The sequence below is a fragment of the Patiria miniata genome, unplaced genomic scaffold, assembly GCF_015706575.1.
Source record: "Patiria miniata isolate m_02_andy unplaced genomic scaffold, ASM1570657v1 HiC_scaffold_8, whole genome shotgun sequence".
In the NCBI taxonomy this organism is placed as follows: domain Eukaryota; kingdom Metazoa; phylum Echinodermata; class Asteroidea; order Valvatida; family Asterinidae; genus Patiria; species Patiria miniata.
Window position 1 is genome coordinate 5,337,325 of NW_024037075.1, and position 17,519 is coordinate 5,354,843.

Genomic DNA, 17,519 nt, shown 5'->3' on the forward strand with positions numbered 1-17,519 from the left:
CCTCATTGTAATGAACAACTGATCACTTTAGCTCAAAGTTCTCTTCTCCCTCGCAAAATATTAATGTAAGACGTTATATGGTATAAGAAGTAACTTCAACTTGTCCAGTCTTGCCACATTTTGTGGGTAGCAAGCTGCAGACATGGACGTCACCTTTACCTTTATGTGCCACACAAATATTCAATGAAATTTGAATGTCTGAAGACTAATGAAGCAGTTTACCAGTTCGTTTGTTCGTAGTTGTAGTACAACCACGAACAAACGAACAACTTGTACACACAACTTCCAGAGCCACGGCTACGTCTTTTGTTAGCGCGTCCCCGCGTATTTTCAATGGGTGCAGACCTAGACCTAGCGCTAGACAGCTGATTCGGATGTAGCCTCAGTCTGTTTGACCGCAAATAAGCACAAGCGGGAAGATCAGTTACTTTAATCGCCTGCTTCGTTAGGTAATTAGTAATTAACCATAATATTCAAATAAACAAAGACATGCATTATGGTCTGTTATCTGATAATGCTACCGCTGCAAAAAGGATTATAGCTACTGCTCGCCGTGTTGATTGCCAATCTCATACCATAGAGCTATGCTCATACCATACTGTGGGTCATAGCTCTTTCACACTAGAGGCAGAGCCAATTATTCTGCACATTCTTGGAAGTGTAACTGCTTGGAAAAATGGTTTTCCTTTTAAACTAAAAGTCTGACATGAGCGATAACATTGCCTGAAAACTGAACTACAAATCAGTCTTTCATTCATGTGTGATATAATTGATGTGATGGTGTCATCGAAGATGTGTGCTCTTGTCCCAGGCAGGGTACATAGTCACCACCACCAATGGGTCAAAAAGTTCAGAACACCGCTCACTGTGGCCAAGGAGAAGCCCCAAAATACACCTGTCGGGCGGTTATTAATTAACGGGCTGGCGGGAGGGCACCCAAAATAGCTACTCCCTGACCGTGTGTGGCGCAATGCCTGGCCCCTGTGAAGAGATTTGCGGCCGGATCGTAGCAGTCTATACGGGGCGGGGGCGCCCGTCGCTCGCTGCGGATCGGCCGCATCTCGGCTCGAGCCAGTCCGGTCCCTTCTCCATGGGTGTATAGTGCACCGCAGCACCGGAAGTCATGCGTGGACAGTTTAACCATGGAACCTTATGGTTTCTCTAAATGAAATCACAGCAAGCCTTTCAGCCAGACCGGAACCTCGAGTTTTTTTTAAAGTCAATTTTCCGACCTGTTTCGATTGAAAGGTTTCTATGAATTTGACATGATTGGAGGCTTTCTAAGGTGGAATGAAAGTTGTGTGGATGGCATAGTGTGCCATTCCGTCTCTTGTGTGATGCGACTCAGAGAAGTTCTAGTTTGGAGAGAAATTGGCCGTCTGGAACGGTCGAGGACAATAATGCTCTGTCGACTCTGAGGAAAATGGTTCTGAAAGGTGCATATATTTTTTGAGGTATAACATTTTCTTGCGAAAAAAAAACCCTAACAAAGAACTAGCTTATGGAGAGAAACGTCTCTTGTCCACCTGTTTCGATGTTAAATTGAAACAAAAGACCTGAATTTAAAAAAATATGTTAATGAATTACATACTTTTACTGCTTCTCACTTTCAGCTCAAGTTCAGTTTGTGTCCTTGTTTCACAAAGTTAAACCTTTATTCTTCTGTGCAAGAAGGGGCATGATGAATGAGAAGTTGACAGCCAGCCTGTTGCGGCGCTTGATGAAGTCTATTTTAGTCAGTTCAGGGACAAGATGTTCGAGCCTAAAATTTCCTTGGCGGGGCTTCAAATTCAATGAAGTCATCAATATTCTCACTTTTCCCCACTTACATCTATACCCAATTTGTCTCAATTTACAGGTACCTTTCATCAGCGTTTCTGCCCTTTGCGCGCTTAACACCGTGATTGTTGGCATGAGGTGATTTTTTTTGCTTGAGATTGAAAACAAATGCCGCATCCATCGATCATCCTATCATGATCCAATCTCTCTGCGAGATCATAATCCACCGTGAATTGCATGAAATTGAATGTCAGCTTAACCACGTTTTTGATTCAATTTAATTCGCCGATCGTACAATCAGCCCTTTTCTGCCAACTTTCACATCCAATCATGACTCGGCGTAAATTGGGACCTTCGCCGATAATCACGTTTAGCCGAGAAGCGTTTCCTCCAATTTAGAGGCGGTTACATCTCACATGTTTCCGACAACCCATTTGCTGTACGAATAATCATTTTGACCTGTAAAAAAAAAAAAAAAAAATTTGAAAACGGAGTTCTGGTGAAAAGCACTGCTAACCCCAGCAACCCCCACCCCCCAAAAGCGCTTGACATTACAAAAAATACCTCCACGTTTCGGTATAGTCTGTTTTCTTTTACCAGTTTCAATATTGACTTCCGAATAAAAGATTAAGGGCGAAGGTCGAATGATTTTCGTGAACGCAGATCAATAAAGAAAATAATGAGACCATTCTTTACCCTCTTCAGATTCGAACTAAATTAAACTAGTATGTTTATAGCTCCCTAATTTGGCAGTAATATGCCGCAGATTGTTTTCATTCTATAATCAGCACATCGTTTGTGCGTATACGTATAACTCACTTCCCCACCCGGCCAATCAATTAAACGTAATACCAAACAGGTGTATTCAAACGTGTTAGCGATACAATTAGTTTGTTCGGTTTAAACTACAGCTAAGCACCATTGCACATGACGCTATTTGTTGACCAATGATTTTTGGACCCTTTTTTAATTAAAGATTAATTCGGTTTATAAACAAACTATGGTGGCAGAACACATGCGTATTTTGGTCTATGTACTCTACGCCATACCAAACCTATTAAAGCATTGATCAAATTTTGTATTTGAAATTTCATTACTGAACCAGGAATTAATATAAGACAGGTACTAAACTGACTAAACAATGCACGGTCGGGTACTATTTTTCAAATGAGAATTTGAAATCTAAAAGTTAAATTGAACTATCATTAGTAGGCCAATTGCCCAGTTACTATATTTACAGAATAACTGGAGTATGTTACGCATTGTGACTCATTAGCTTACATGTCTCAAGTAAAAAATATGAACCCTCTCCTCCTATTTACGGTGTTCCTGTTGGATAGCATGTCAACACACCGGTGCAGTACGTTCCTCATAACCTCAACCCCCTTACACTCGACCGGGGAACAGATTGGGCTGGTCTCGTGTATATAGGAAACCATCAGAATGGCGGACCCCGGCCCTAGCGTGCGATCAAGGGGTGCATGTGCCGGCTCATGATCCACCGCAGTACACACAACCGCACAGGCACCGGCTTGAGGCCTTTACGCGCAACTAGACAAATGTGGAGTCCATTTCTGGCCACATCTGGCCGATATTTGGCCGCGGAGGAAACGGGAAGAGAGGAGTCATCGCTGAAATCGAAACGTTTCGGTGTGCAAAAAGGTTTAATTTGTTCACGCAAATTAATGACATACAGCGTCCCCGACGGGATAGGATTGCAGGGGGGGGGGGGAGAACTCGGGTCCAGAGATGGGGCAGAGGGGGAGATCCGCATGACAGGCCGCCTAGACCCACTTTTTTTCTCCCTCGGCTGTTCGGAAGGACTTGCGAGCCCACACCAACACGTCTCAAAGTTCCTATAAGCATAATTGTATTAATACTTTGTCACTTCGATCGGAACTCGCCTCGGTTTAATCTCATCCTTCACCGCTCCCTTGCGGTTTGTATTAACTGCGATTGGAATGGGAGGTTCTTTTCCATCGGGCGTACCTTTCGCTCCGACCTTTTCTTTAATTGCTTCCGCTGCCTCCCTGTGTTCTCCTGTCTGATATTTCAAGATGAAGGCTTTTCCCCGTCTATTTTTATGGCACTTCAGGCTGTCACTCAAAACTGAGGGGTAGTCACACGATGCCATGTCTTTTATGATATCTGCGTGGTTTCAGACTGTGCATTGGATTTTGTGTGTGTGTGGAAAATATCAAATGAGTACGGTTTGCAGGTAAATGCATAGGCTTTGCTCATGTTAAAGGTACGTACGACGATTTTTGTTAGTGCACGGTTTGTGAATTGAAATTAAACACAAGGCTGAACAAAATAAATTGATTGTGGCTGGATTTGAACTTGCGACCTCCGGATCACGAAACCGGCCCTGCCTCATGTGTGAGCTCAAGCCGATGTAGGCCCGATTCGTCAATGTCCCCGTTGCATGGCCACAATACAAGCTGGAAGCCAAAAAGCCGTAGGTTTCATGTGTCCATTAACATGTATGTATACATGTATATCCCTATATCCAGAATCCAGATACCACAAGTCCTATTTATTTCATCCAGTTGATTGCCCTGTTAGTCTATAGACTCTCTAGGTTCATTTCTGTAACTCTGTGCGACTTTCATGGGCAGCCCAGACAGGAAGTAATCCACACGACGTCCGCAAACACGCAGCAGCAAAAACAATTAAGCCCACCCGCACACCTGTACCTGTGAACAGCTACCGTCAATCCCACGGTCATGATAGTAGCGAGAGATCACTGTTTTGTAGGCCAACTTTGACCGAGATTCTCTCTGTTGTCTAAACAAATCGGCCAAGACCCCCAGCTCGTCTCGCTCCGGTCCCCGGGGGCTGAGAGATGCTCCAGGGCGAGTGTCTCATCTTAACCATGACACAATTCAGATTTCTTTATACTCTCCTCTTAATAGTTATGTCCCTAGAACAGAAGATTTGTTTTTGTCGTTGAGTGGAAATCGGCCGTTATACAGGGTCCAGCTGGCTACTTTAGGAGCTATATACTCAAACTGGTAACTGTTTTGAGAGGTTACAACAGGTGTTGACGTTAAGTTATTACGTCATTGTTATTGCATAGCTGCACTTCACATTGTGTTCTCAATTTGGTACTTAATAAAATGACTAATGTTTTGAAAGCTTACTACTAGTGTTGACGTCCTTCTTGACGTCACTGGAATCTCATAACGTACAAGCTTGTTAACTTTTAATAAATATATTCAAGAACGGGACTAATTTTGTTTTTGCGCTTTACTAGTGTAAATCAGCCGTGAATGTAAAAGCTGGTGGACTGGTTGACACAGGCATGTTTGTGAATTGTGGTGTATCTGAACATGGACGTCGATTTGATGCAAGCACACGGGCTACGGAACAGGCCCGGGGCATGGATTCACCGAGACACCCGCGTGGCAACACCCGAGCTGGCCCCCTGAGGAGGGGAGTGCGGGGAGGGAGCAGCCGGCGGACACGGGGCCCCGGGCGGGTGGGACGGCAATCATCGGCTAGGATTACCCCGTCTGTCGTCGGTAATGTGAGCGAGAAGCTCGCAGCCTATCCAAACAGTTTGGAGATTAGGAGAGGATTAGGAAATGTCAGTGTGCGACAAACGCTTGGGGATAATCATCATTGTTTTGGGGGAGGGGAGGGAAGGATGGCTGCTTTTACGGACGTGCTGGATTCAGCAAGTAGCGAGAAGTGACACGAGTGTGTGATGTTTCACTAATAATTGCCACATAGATCAAAATGTCTTGAGTACCAGTTTTGATTCGAAGTAGATTTTGTTGATGTGTCTTCTTTTTGCTTACAAATTATCATTATTTATTTCCGGTAATGAAACCAAGCTAGATTTATCACAAGTGCACTATTAATCGCAAGCTGAAGTAACCCGTGGAGAAGGTACAATGGAGCATAAGTTGAAAACTGAAGTTTTAGAAGCGGTAAAAAGAACACAATCCATACGTCTTTCTGGTGGAATTCGAACCCAGGTGACAGTGGTGGAAGGCATGTGGAACTATCAATGTGCAATCATGACTCCTGACCCCCAGAAATTCAGTTTAGGCCCAGATTGGCGCAAGGAAATGATAACAAAAAATGTAACAAGTGTTCTGTACCAGGAGCGAATTCTGACACATGCTTCTGTAATTGACCCTTAAAATATAAAGGCCTTTTGGTGTTGACGTGTCGCTACAATACACATTGTGAGCAGGTGCTCCGGTGTTCACTCCATCATCGGCCCCGTGCACCTTCAGTGTAGACGATGACATCTTTTGAAAGTTGTGCACGCGGCCCCATGAGACACACCTTTGCCGTTTGGCTGATCCACTTGGGGCGTAAACCCCGCTGACGGAACCCCGGGATTTTTCTTTTTCACGGGCGTGGCCCGCTACGTGTTCAGGGGATCCGTCAGAGCGTCACGATCACAAAACCTGATACCGTCTTTCCGTACCTCGGCTTCCTTGATTGTTCGTTGTTCTAATTCGACACACGTTGGAATTCGAATTTGATTGATTCGTTTTTCAGCAGCGTGCGATCAGTCATGGGCAGCGTGTGGAATATATACTGCAAAATGCCCTGTCATGTTATGGTTAAATCGAATGCGGGAAAGAAAGGGGGAGGGGTCGGACGACACCTGCTTTGAAACGCACCTGTATTAGTCCCTACTTAAACTATTGTTCTCAATAAAAAAATCATATTCCTTCTAAAAGATACGTTTATAACTGGTAATTACTGTGTCTCACCACTACCTGTCTTAATGTCATCTCTGTCTTCACTGCATCTCGTGAAGTAGTCGTAGTCCTAACTAGTTGTCTTATGCATGTTTTTTTTTTGCCTTTCGCTAGTTATTCAAGTGCTATGTTTTCTGCCTCTCTCCGCCCGACTTTTACAGCACAGCTGCTGCCCATCAAATTTGTGTCATCATCAGTAAAAGGTTACCAAAACGGCCAAATAAAATGACGTAGTGTAGACTGTGCTGAGGGACACTCCACTCCTAAGTATGTGTTTGTTTGTTCGTGTTGTTGGGTTGTTTGTTTGTCAGGAGTGTTTGTTTGGTTGTTTTAAGTTTGTTTTGTCTGTTTCTTTGTTTGTCTGTTTGTTTTGTTTGTCTGTCTGTCTGTCTGTATTTCCCTTCTTCTCCCATGCTCATTTTTCTCCTTTTTGTGAGTTTTTGTTTTGTATTTACCTGAAAATGTATTAATGAAAATTGAAATGAAACGAAATGAAATGTGCATGGTGGACACCTGGTGAATGTGTCCTCATCTGCGAATTCTTTCTTCACTTTCTGATAATTCAATAGCGACGTCTTCGTTATGTAACTTGTGGTAAACAGTGTCAGTTTGGACAGAAATTTCTTCAAAACAGGGAATGGATTGATGGGTGCAATATCAACCACCGTAATATTGCTAATTTCCTTTAATGATATGTCAGAATAAAGATGAAATGAATCTTGATGTTGATTCACCATATCGCATGGAAGGTTTACCCGTAAAATTTGGAGAATTATTAAGGGCTTCACATTCTTAAGATTTCGCCCTGTTTTGCAAATTGTATGTGCTCAGTTTCAGGAGTGATCTTCCAAAGTAACGAGTGTTGCTATGGAGACAATGACGTTGGCCAGGGTGTGATGGACAATCCTCTGAGGGGAATTGTTTTAAATTGATAACAATTTCATATTTGACACTCCTTAGAGGTCAGGATTCACTCAGGCAAAATGTCAGAGAGGGGCACACTGCGCACCCATGAGGGCAAACCGTGTACCCATAGGGGCACGACGTGCACCCATGGGGGCACACTGTGTACCCATGGGTGAACACCGTGCACTCTTGCCCAGTACAGTTTCCAGTAGTTCCATCAATCGTTTATAATGGTAATTTGATCAATACACACTCCCGGTCAATGTGCCAAATGTTTCAGCTACATTAACCCTTTTTCCAAGCCCGTGTTTTTCTTGAAGGGACTTTCCCATGGGCTTCCTATCAGTCAAACGGAGATGGTTGAGAACACCTTTCCAGAGTTATCTCCACGTGCGATTTATTCGGGCTCCAGTTTGTTCAAGACAGCAAGTAATTTAAACATGGATTATTTTTACACTTCAAAATTCTTTCCATCAGTGGCGCGACGGAGCTGCGGGCTTCGCACTCACAGGTGCGATTCCACCCTAGCGCTCCGCAGGTCTGGAAGAGATTATGAAGCGCGTGGCGAGCTCCAAACGAGCCCTGAAAAAAAAAACCCGCAGCAAGAAATCATCGAGTCCTGGTTGTTTCGAATGTTTGGGTGTGTCCCTAATATCTTGACTAATACTGCGACTCACAACAATTAATGAGTATAAGAATAAATGTTGATTCAGACTGCAGGTCGAATCGGATTGTTGTAATAAGCAATTGGTTAGCGGTTCATTAGTTAAATGATTGCTTGATTAATTGATTGATTTTCACTTAGCAGGTGGATAGTTTAGAAGATAATTGATTTATTTTGTGGTGTTTGATTGATTTTTCGGTGAGTCACTCGGTCAGTCGGTCAGCTGGCTTTTTTGTGTGTGGATAGGATGAACCTGGTGGATGGAGGAAATTGTCTATGGATGGACGGTTGAGGAGTTGATGACTCTAGTATTTGCACGAAGGAGAAACAGTGTATTTCGCAGTAAAACCATCTTTGGGTATCGTTTTGTTTAAATTGGGTTGTGTTAGGTTCTGAAGAGAACCTGTTAACTCGTCAATATTCCGCTGAAAACAAAGGGAGCTCATGGCTAGAGACGGTCCACGTATACCCAGAACTTTTCTGGACCCTAGCCTAACACAATTCATAGCACTAGCTTAGCTTGGACTTTGGTCAGCTGGTTTCTGTCCAGACATGCTCAGGTTTGAGTCATTGGTTAACAGTATATAGCCTGTGTCCCAGCTTGTTATAACAAGCAATTTTTCTGCATTACACATGTAGGTCTCTTGCAGATAACATCGTCCAACCGCAAAGCACACAGTGTGATATCTTAATCTGGATTTGATATAGCCACAATGTTGAATTAGCGACTGCCTAATACAACATGGCGACTGACGGATTCCAGTTCCCATTCGCTGACGTCTCTAATCACATCCCACCAACTGGTTTCATCCACCTCGTTCCATTTTTTTTTTCGCCGGCTGCTCCTCTCGCGATAAACCATCGAATCTGGTTTCGCTCCGTTGAAAAAAAGGTCACAGGGATGCATGTGTTACCCCTCCACCAAATCCAGACCACCATCCCGTCGACCTATTTTGGCAAATGCGAACCCCTCTGCACTCCCTCCCCATCTATCTATCCTGAAAATGAATATTGTCATCACTTGGGAGTACACGATCACTCTGGTTTCCTTTCTGCTACTTGATTAATACGTGTTCGCACCTTATTTTGATTTCCCCTTTTTTTTTTTTTACAACCACTATCAATGACTGGTTCGTGAAATCCCTGAATGTGACAACTCCGTTTGGGTCAAATGTCAAGGATGGGTATGCTTCGAATAAAGATGACATGGTGAACATTAATCCGGAGGATATGTTGTCAGTTTGTCACGCCGGTAGGGTCGATTCGTATCAAAACATGCATCGGGGACGGGAGCAAGCCTTTACAGACCCTTAAGCTAATTTGGCAAGCCTGTTATCACTTGGTACAACGTTTTTGCACTGCTCTGGATTTTGTTGTCTGTTTGAGTTTGGCCATCAAGTGCAGAAGAAAGTCTGCTGTGGCTTTGCCCGTCATGAAGACCACATGTCCGTTCTCTGGAACTGTTTTAGTGGCAGTGCAGCCGACAGAGTTTCGAATAAAATCTGAGAAGTCTCCGTATAAACGCACATATCTTACCTATTGCAATACTTAACCCCGTCACCATGAATTGCTGTGAACATACCCCCACAGGTATCAGTTTATTTATCGGGCAAACATCTTAATCATAATATGACCAAGACGATGTGAGCATAATAGTTTAAATCAATTTAATAAAGTACTTGATAAATATGACAGATACCTTGGTATGAAGGTGTACGGTAGAATCATAAATTTGTTGCCGAAAACTATGAATAAGTTTTTCATTCCCCGACTTGCAAATGAAGTTGTATACACTGACTGAAGTATAAAGTTTAACTCCTCTGTCGCTTCTGTTTAACTATTTATCTCGTGTTTGAGACAATGACTTAACTTTATGTATCCACAATTAAAATAAACCCCCAAGATCATACTTAAAAGGAAGAAAATCTTCACATGATGATTTAGTAAAAAATCTGCTCTCCTTTGGAGGATGCAAACTTTGCGGGTATATTTCTTTTAGAACAAAATGTTAAAACCCACGGATTTGGGGTTAAGTATTAATTAGATACGGAAATCGGAGTCACGTAGACGAGTTTAATTTCCCAAAGCAAAGCGCAGTCGGGCTAGACCGGAATGTTTTCGGTAGTCGTCCAAAGTTTGAACCAAGCGTCACATCTCATCACGACTGCCTTCAAGGTTCCCTTGGCTGGAACAAAAGCCGCCAACCACATAAATACCAATGCAACAGTATTAAAAATTGACGCAACTTTTCTGACTTTTGTTTGTCTAACCCTGCCCCTATTGACTCAGGCGGTTTGTTCTTAGCGTGTGCGTCGCGACTGGTCGCTACACGGCCTCCAAACCGCGCAGTACTACTGGCTCCTAAATAGGAAGCAATCATCCTGGATCGACCACCAATACAAATAAAGCTGAACTTTTGGTACTTGTGTTCGTGCATTTGTTCTGTTTTTTGTTTTTAGGTTGGAGATCGAATCGGGGTAATTAGGCTGGTCTGGAGGACACTCAGTTAAACAAGTGGGTTAATGCATATAGGATTTGTCAAGTTGTCCAAGTGATTTGGATTTTTTTTAGATTCGAAAACTATTAGGGATAACTGCAGGAAACATGTATCAGACAGGCACAGAAATTTAAGTAGGTACCACTCTTTACAAGGCTTCAAGTTCACTTGAGGCCCTTTTACGAAATTAAAACGCACGGATTAATCCCACGAAAAGGCCCAAATCTGCACATACTTCAACAAAAATATAATTTGCAGTATCAAAAGTGCCGCCATGCGATCGTTGACGGAGATTACAAACATGATATTTCTACACCTAAAGTTACAAATTTAATTTGTTTTGAGAGTTCTCTTTCGAAGACTTTCATATGATTAACTACTGTAACTAAAACTCAAGCTTTTGTTCTGCTCGTTGAAATTTAATGTAAATTACTCCTTCCGAAAAAAATCTCGTTTTGAGAATCTGACAGTCTTTTTTAACACTGCAGTCTTAATTGGCGTTTGTAGACACCTTGTAAGATTAAGCGCGATTCCAAATTAAAAGAAAGATATTACCTATCGGCAAATTGTTCTTAAGACTGAAGAATTGTTCTGCAGAGTGGAAGACGACTCGTGACTCTCAAATCCCCTGAACTGAAAAACATACCAGCCTCGGGGTTTGAGATGTCACATATAATTTGTAAGAATTTGAAGTTACCGAATCACTTCTTTGAAATAACCCTGACCGCGGAAAGATTAAATGGGAACTAATTATCTGACCTGCCTCTACCAGCGGTTAGTTTGTCCCGCAAATTAGCAGGTCACAGTCACCGGAGTGTTTAATTAAATCACCCATGGTGCTGTGTAGCTCGTCATGTGGTTCTTTCTCTCATGTTTTGGAACAATGTACTGTTTCCATTCTTGTTCTTGGATTTTATTTTTTTTCTAAATAAATATTTCTTATGTTTTACCGAGCACTTTGGCAATTGATTTTCATGTGATTTATTTCATTAGCAGTATTTGTTAGTATATTGTTACTGTGGTCTTTGGAAACAAAAAGGCACTGAGAAAAAAAGGAACTATGTTATTGTCAAGCAGCAAGTAAGCGTGATGATGGTCGCAGCATATAAACTAACCGGAATATCGAGTTTAACTCCTCTGGAGCTTCTTGACCTTGTCTCTTTTAAAGACAATTATAATTCAATTGGAGAATCAGTAAACTTTTCCATAGAAAGATGTATTGTCTGCTTTGCTCCAACAGAACCATTTTTTCTTTTTAGAGACAATGACTTCACGTAATGTATCCGCTTCTCCATACAAAGATGTGCATGCTCTTCCTTATACAAACCTCAAATCGATTAAAGTCTCAAGTTGAAATCGAATCTGATCCCAACTGGCTCACTCGGTCATTTTTATAGAATGATTGATGACGCCACACGAAAAGGCAAGTTCAACTCTTTTCTGTAGATGCATGTAACGGGCCGAACTCGATTATTTCGCTCTAATTGAATGAGCATTTGAATTATGAATTCATACGCGAGCTGGACGTATCTGGTGCAGAATTTATCGACCTCATGTTACCGGCCCAGACAAATGGATTAGGACGACATACCAAACATGAAGTTTTCAATTTAGCGGGAGTATTGTGTTACACTAGTGGGAGGATCACCGGTGAAAACTCCGGAGTAATGTCGGGTGATAAATCACGGGCTGTTTTCCGAGATTGGAGGGGGGAGTCCAGGCGAGCCCTACGGGGTTGCACTCATGGGGGCCCGGAGGGCTTTTGCTGGTAGTGACCTCAGCGGAGCTGTGTCGGTGGTAGTGCGCCGATGATCAGGGGTGAGGTGCCTGTGGTTGTAGCGGGATGAACCCCTGACCAAAATGTCATGAGCAGTTTTATATTTGAAAAAAAAAAATAAACAGCATACTTTAGATAACCATATTTCTGGACTGCATAATATTCAATTGTAAACCATTGGCCAAAGTTTCAGACGTTTTCCTTTAAATATTGCTCACAAGCTTGTTAATTGGGGAGGTAGGCCTAATTGTTAAAAACTTGGCAAATGTTGGCCAATGCCATTTTCCCCAATAATTGGTATAAATTCCTTCAATTGTCCTATAATTGTCTTAATTGCAACGGTGACAACTCTCCCTTAAATGTAGTCAGTTGATATTTGACCAATGTTTGGTAAGTTAAGCAACATTCGCCAAATTTCAGGATATTGCAAATGTATACAACTGAAATATTATTCCTCAATATTGGCCTATTACCATCGGCATTCCCCTGTTTTATTCAGTCATCAGATTGGAGAAGCACCTTGTGTCTAGCACTTGATGTCCGTCTTAAATAGTGAACGATTTTCACCTCGGGATAATCCCACCCGATGACCGCTAATACTGCGACGACAGGCCGTTGTGTCTGCAAAGATCTGACCGTGCCCATTACTCCCCCGCACGGCACCATGGCACTATTACATGTTGAGCTGCTAAACATACAATATATACTGCTTAGCCATACCATGAGCTTAGCAGATATAGAACAAGAGACATTCAGCTAGACCTAACATGATATGTAATTGGTAACCTCCTTAATAACATTCCGAGCTTAGCAAGAGTTAGGTGGTAGCCAGTTACCACTTGATAAGCAGTATACATAACACAGCTTTTTGGCTGGTTAGTGGTATAATCTCAATTTTCTAAGCAATAATTTTCTGTGCTTGGCACATTTCTGTGCCTCTTACAGCTCCTCAAAATTAGCTTCAGGAAGACACCCGGTGAAGACGCTATTAACTCGTCACCTTTGCCCATCCGTGTGCGGGAGACACATCCTAACGCGAGCAATTTCCCCTTCCAATTTTCGGTCTTAATTCGAGTCAACACCGCCCTTTTTCTTCATATCGAACATGCTGGATGATTGATTGGGTATGCCGTCTGTAAACGCGCCAGTCCTTTGCACCTGCAGATTCGATTTAGGCGGGAAATGGAAATCTAGATTTATGATGGTTCCCGCTAAAAATATGGTGGTCAGTACGAGAAGTGACGAGTACCTGATCTGTATCTTTGTGTGTCAGTTCATGCTGTATCATCAATAAAAAGGGGAAATCACTAACACTGGGTGTGTTAATTTCAGGAACTATAATACCCATACGCCTATAATTGCCCTCAAGTTTTCAAATCTTTCCCAAAATCAACTTTATATCATTTAGGGCTAAAGACAATTTCATGTAGTTGTGAAGAGAGTGCAGTGGTTCTATGGGTTTCGAATGGGTATATTCCACTTTACAAGAAAGAAAAGTTTTTGAAAACAGATACAATATACTACAGATTTAATGAAGAATTCCTCGATGATAAATGTTTAATTCTTGGATTTTTGACAAAGTCCATACCTATAACAGTGGACGTTTTATACCCGTATACGCCTTTATCCCATAATGAAGTTAAGAATGATTTATCTCAAGTCTACTCCCCTCAGACACCGTTTAAATTTTGTTGACAGTGCCTGCTGTGACCCCACTGTGACCCCTGTACCCAAACCCCCTCCCCTCCCCTCCCCTACCATCAATCATTCCATTAAGCTTAATCAGGACAGTGTCAGTCCCCCTTACAACATCCACTTTTAGAAGGGTGAAGTAGCTTGTACCACACTGCCCCCCGTCTGTCGACATTATTTTTGCCCTGAGCATGTACTTGACTCCGGCACACGAATTGCCGGGCACATTACCTTCTTCCGCGATGGGTGAGCCGGCTAATTGCCGAAGTGTCATAAGTGATTTACACCGGCAATATTGGCTGAGCGGTAAATTAGGTCTACTGATTAAATGATTGTCTGTTGTGCTGCGAAACCTCAAATAGTTGGGGCTCACACGAAATATAGAGTGTTTTTTATGTATTACCTTTTGCACTTCGACCACTGGATTGCATGAACTACCGCACAACGGGCGTAAGTGCCTTTGTTTTTCGTCGCCACGATATTTTTATGTATTTCGATGTGTATCATTTCCCCCTCTTGCTAATACAACTTTTTGTATGAAATGCCGTAATACTGTTTTTTTTAATTTCATTTCTGTCGTTGACTATATTCCATTTGGATGTTGTGGTATTACTTGTAGCCATATTGTGATACCATTTTTCGATTATGCCATTGTACCATTCGGTTATCAAACAACCTTGCTGTTTTATCATTTCATTATGTCAAATAATTTTTCGTTCCTTTTGCCACTTGTCTCGCAATGGTTTTCGATTTTGTGTGGGGGAAGGGGGGCCAACCAAGAGGTTATACTAGTTCAGAGTCAGTTAAATTTACGTTTTGAAACCAAGCCCACCTGGTGTACGAGTACAGCAGTATTCAGTGTAGGTTTAAAGTTCAAGACAATTTTTGAAAAGAACACAAAATCTCATAAGTCATCATCATATGATCACAAAGCCTTGAATTTTGACATGAAACATTGACATTCAAGTCGAGATGCGTGTTTACTTTTGTATCACGTTTGCATTTGGGTAGGATGTCTGGGCTTCGTCATAATAAGTAGTCGGTTCGTACCGTCCATTCTGCTACACCTGTTGGGCTCGTCCATACCGCTCAATATTCCAATTGCGGCAGCCCTTGGCCCCCTTGCCACTGCAACACATGTGATCCATCCCCGATATCGTCGGAGAAAATAGCGATATGGTTGTAATTACATCTGTCAAAACTTTGAAATTCCGCGGAGTAACGAGAGAACTGGGTGAGATGAGATTCCCGCGGATGGGTCCCGTGCCCTGCTCGTTTCCCCGGGGACCAGGAGCGGGGCGATTCCGGTCGAGTTTCCCCCACGACGGGGACAGTTCCTTGCGCACGGGGGACCGGCATCGCTTCCGTTGGAACCCGGAGTCGATAATTAAAATAGATGCGCGGCGTGATTGAACTTGAGATCTGACGGTCAATTCGGCATTATTTTACGGGGGAGGGAACACGTGGTTAACGTACAGGAATAAAACAAGGACAGGTGATCCGCTGAGGGTTTAAAACTAAAAGAGTACGGTTATTATACGTCATTGCAGCCATCTTTGATTCAGAAAGCTCCCTGAGAGATTTGTGTAGATAACCGTTATAAGTGGGTCATTGGGTACCAGTCTTCTGTGGATGTTTGCCTCATTATGATTCATGAAACGTGTGTGGAGTGGACATTGTCACCTCAGTATACTAGCGAAGAGCATGGTAATAGCTCTAAATGATAACTGATTGTGAGTGCTCCAGATTTGTTACAGATTTTGTGTGTCCGCGGAGTAGTTCTCTCAATACAGGGTGAGTTATAAAAAAAGAAGAAACCCAAATGTCGGGACTATTGTTTTAGTGAAGTTCTGCATGTAGCACTTTCAAAATGTGGGATATAAAAGCCCACTTCATAAACTCTGTTGTTGTACAAGAATCATTCAAATCACTCATGTACTTTTCAAGTTACGGAATTCTAAACACAACCACCGTTTTAAGGTTCTGTCTACGGATCACAAAAAAAGTTCAGTGTTCTTTCAGCAAAACGAAAACAAATCACAAATAGGGATGTGTGTGAATTGTTTTCGTTTTGCTGAAAGAACGCACACCTTTTTGTGATCCGTGGACAGAACTTTAAAACGGTGGTTGTTTTTAAAACTCCGTAACTTGAAAAGTACGTAAGTGATTTGAATGATTCTTGTACTAAAAGAAAGCTTATGAATTGGGCTTTCATATCCTAGATTTTAAAAGTGCTACATGAAGAACTTGACTAAAACAATAGTCCCAACATTTGGGTTTCGTTTTTTTTTTACTCACCTTGTACAACAAAGGAGGATTGTTGGAGAGCTGTCAATGATTAATTGAAAAGGCGTTAACAGTTTACATTAGAGCGTGCACGTGTGATTGTCAGCGTCTGTCACATATTCAGTGTCATGTCAAATATGAATTGAAATTCCGTGTGACAAAAAAATCCCCGATCATCTGGGAATTTATTGTATAGTTATCAGACCGTCCCACGACTGTTAACTGCCGTCTCCCCTGATGTATCCCATTGTCTTTTTATGGAAAATAATTGCAAAATGTAAGAATGACGAGCCAAAAGTTGTCAAGTTTAACAAGAGGTTTGATGTGGCTTCGATTCTCTGTTCTGTAAAGCTGTACAGAAAGTCAGAAACACCGGCCTTAATGTTGGGAGATGTTTGAGTCATAAGTTACTGTAATGGCATTGAACGTACCTTCTGTTGGTCAAGTACTTGCGTCAATGGTTAGATTTGACGTTTTACCCAGACTGTCTTTAAAGGGACGCTTTACTCACCGTATTGTGTTGCGTCTGCTAGCAGTGGTAGCGCCCTCATCGATCGCTGCCAGTAAGGTAGGTGACCTTTGACATGCCCTGGCCGCTGGTGACACCCCTCCATTATTCACCCGTTGATTTCAAGTCTTGGTTATTGATGGACCTAGAAATCGCAATTAAAGACGTAAAAAAAGGCGTTGAGTAAGGAATAAAGACAATCGTAGTTTCTTTTCATGTGTCTTGTGGACTGGTGGGCTAGCTGCTATTCAAAAGCTCCTCAGTATCGAGTACGTTATTTTTGGAGTATTTTTTTAGTTTTTCCATCCGGTCAGTTATTAGTCGAATCGTTGGTTGGATTTTAGTTGACAGACTCAGTCAACAAGTATAATCCTTTGCAAGACGGGAGGAACAACTTTCCATTTGCGAAGCCCTTTAAGTGGTGCGCTTCCTTTTGAAGAGGGGACACAGAAACGAGGCGTGAAATATCAGGTTATTATTTGTTCCGAGTTAGAAGGTCCACCTGACGCGTATGATGCGACACCCAGGGCTATACCCGAGACCAGGGAAACCGGCCCTGATTGCAAAAGGGGGAAGCATCCCGCGCTGCGCTCAGGCGTGCGAGGAGAGCAAGCATCTCGCATGGGTGACAGAAGCGCGCAATCCGGCCTGCCTGATCCGAAGCAACATCCCCTCCAGACAGTCCC

At 42.5% G+C, this 17,519-nt stretch overlaps 1 protein-coding gene across 1 annotated transcript in view; it reads right to left on the bottom strand.

Annotated features, from left to right (window-relative positions):
- The window catches only part of LOC119719797 (twist-related protein-like), a 45,155-nt gene extending 28,186 nt beyond the window's left edge, over positions 1-16,969 (bottom strand). The window contains exon 1 of the mRNA XM_038189289.1: positions 16,837-16,969. Within this exon, the coding sequence (XP_038045217.1) occupies positions 16,837-16,939 (103 nt within the window). The 5' untranslated portion in view covers positions 16,940-16,969. The remainder of the gene's footprint in view (positions 1-16,836) is intronic.
- Positions 16,970-17,519: the final 550 nt, after the last annotated feature.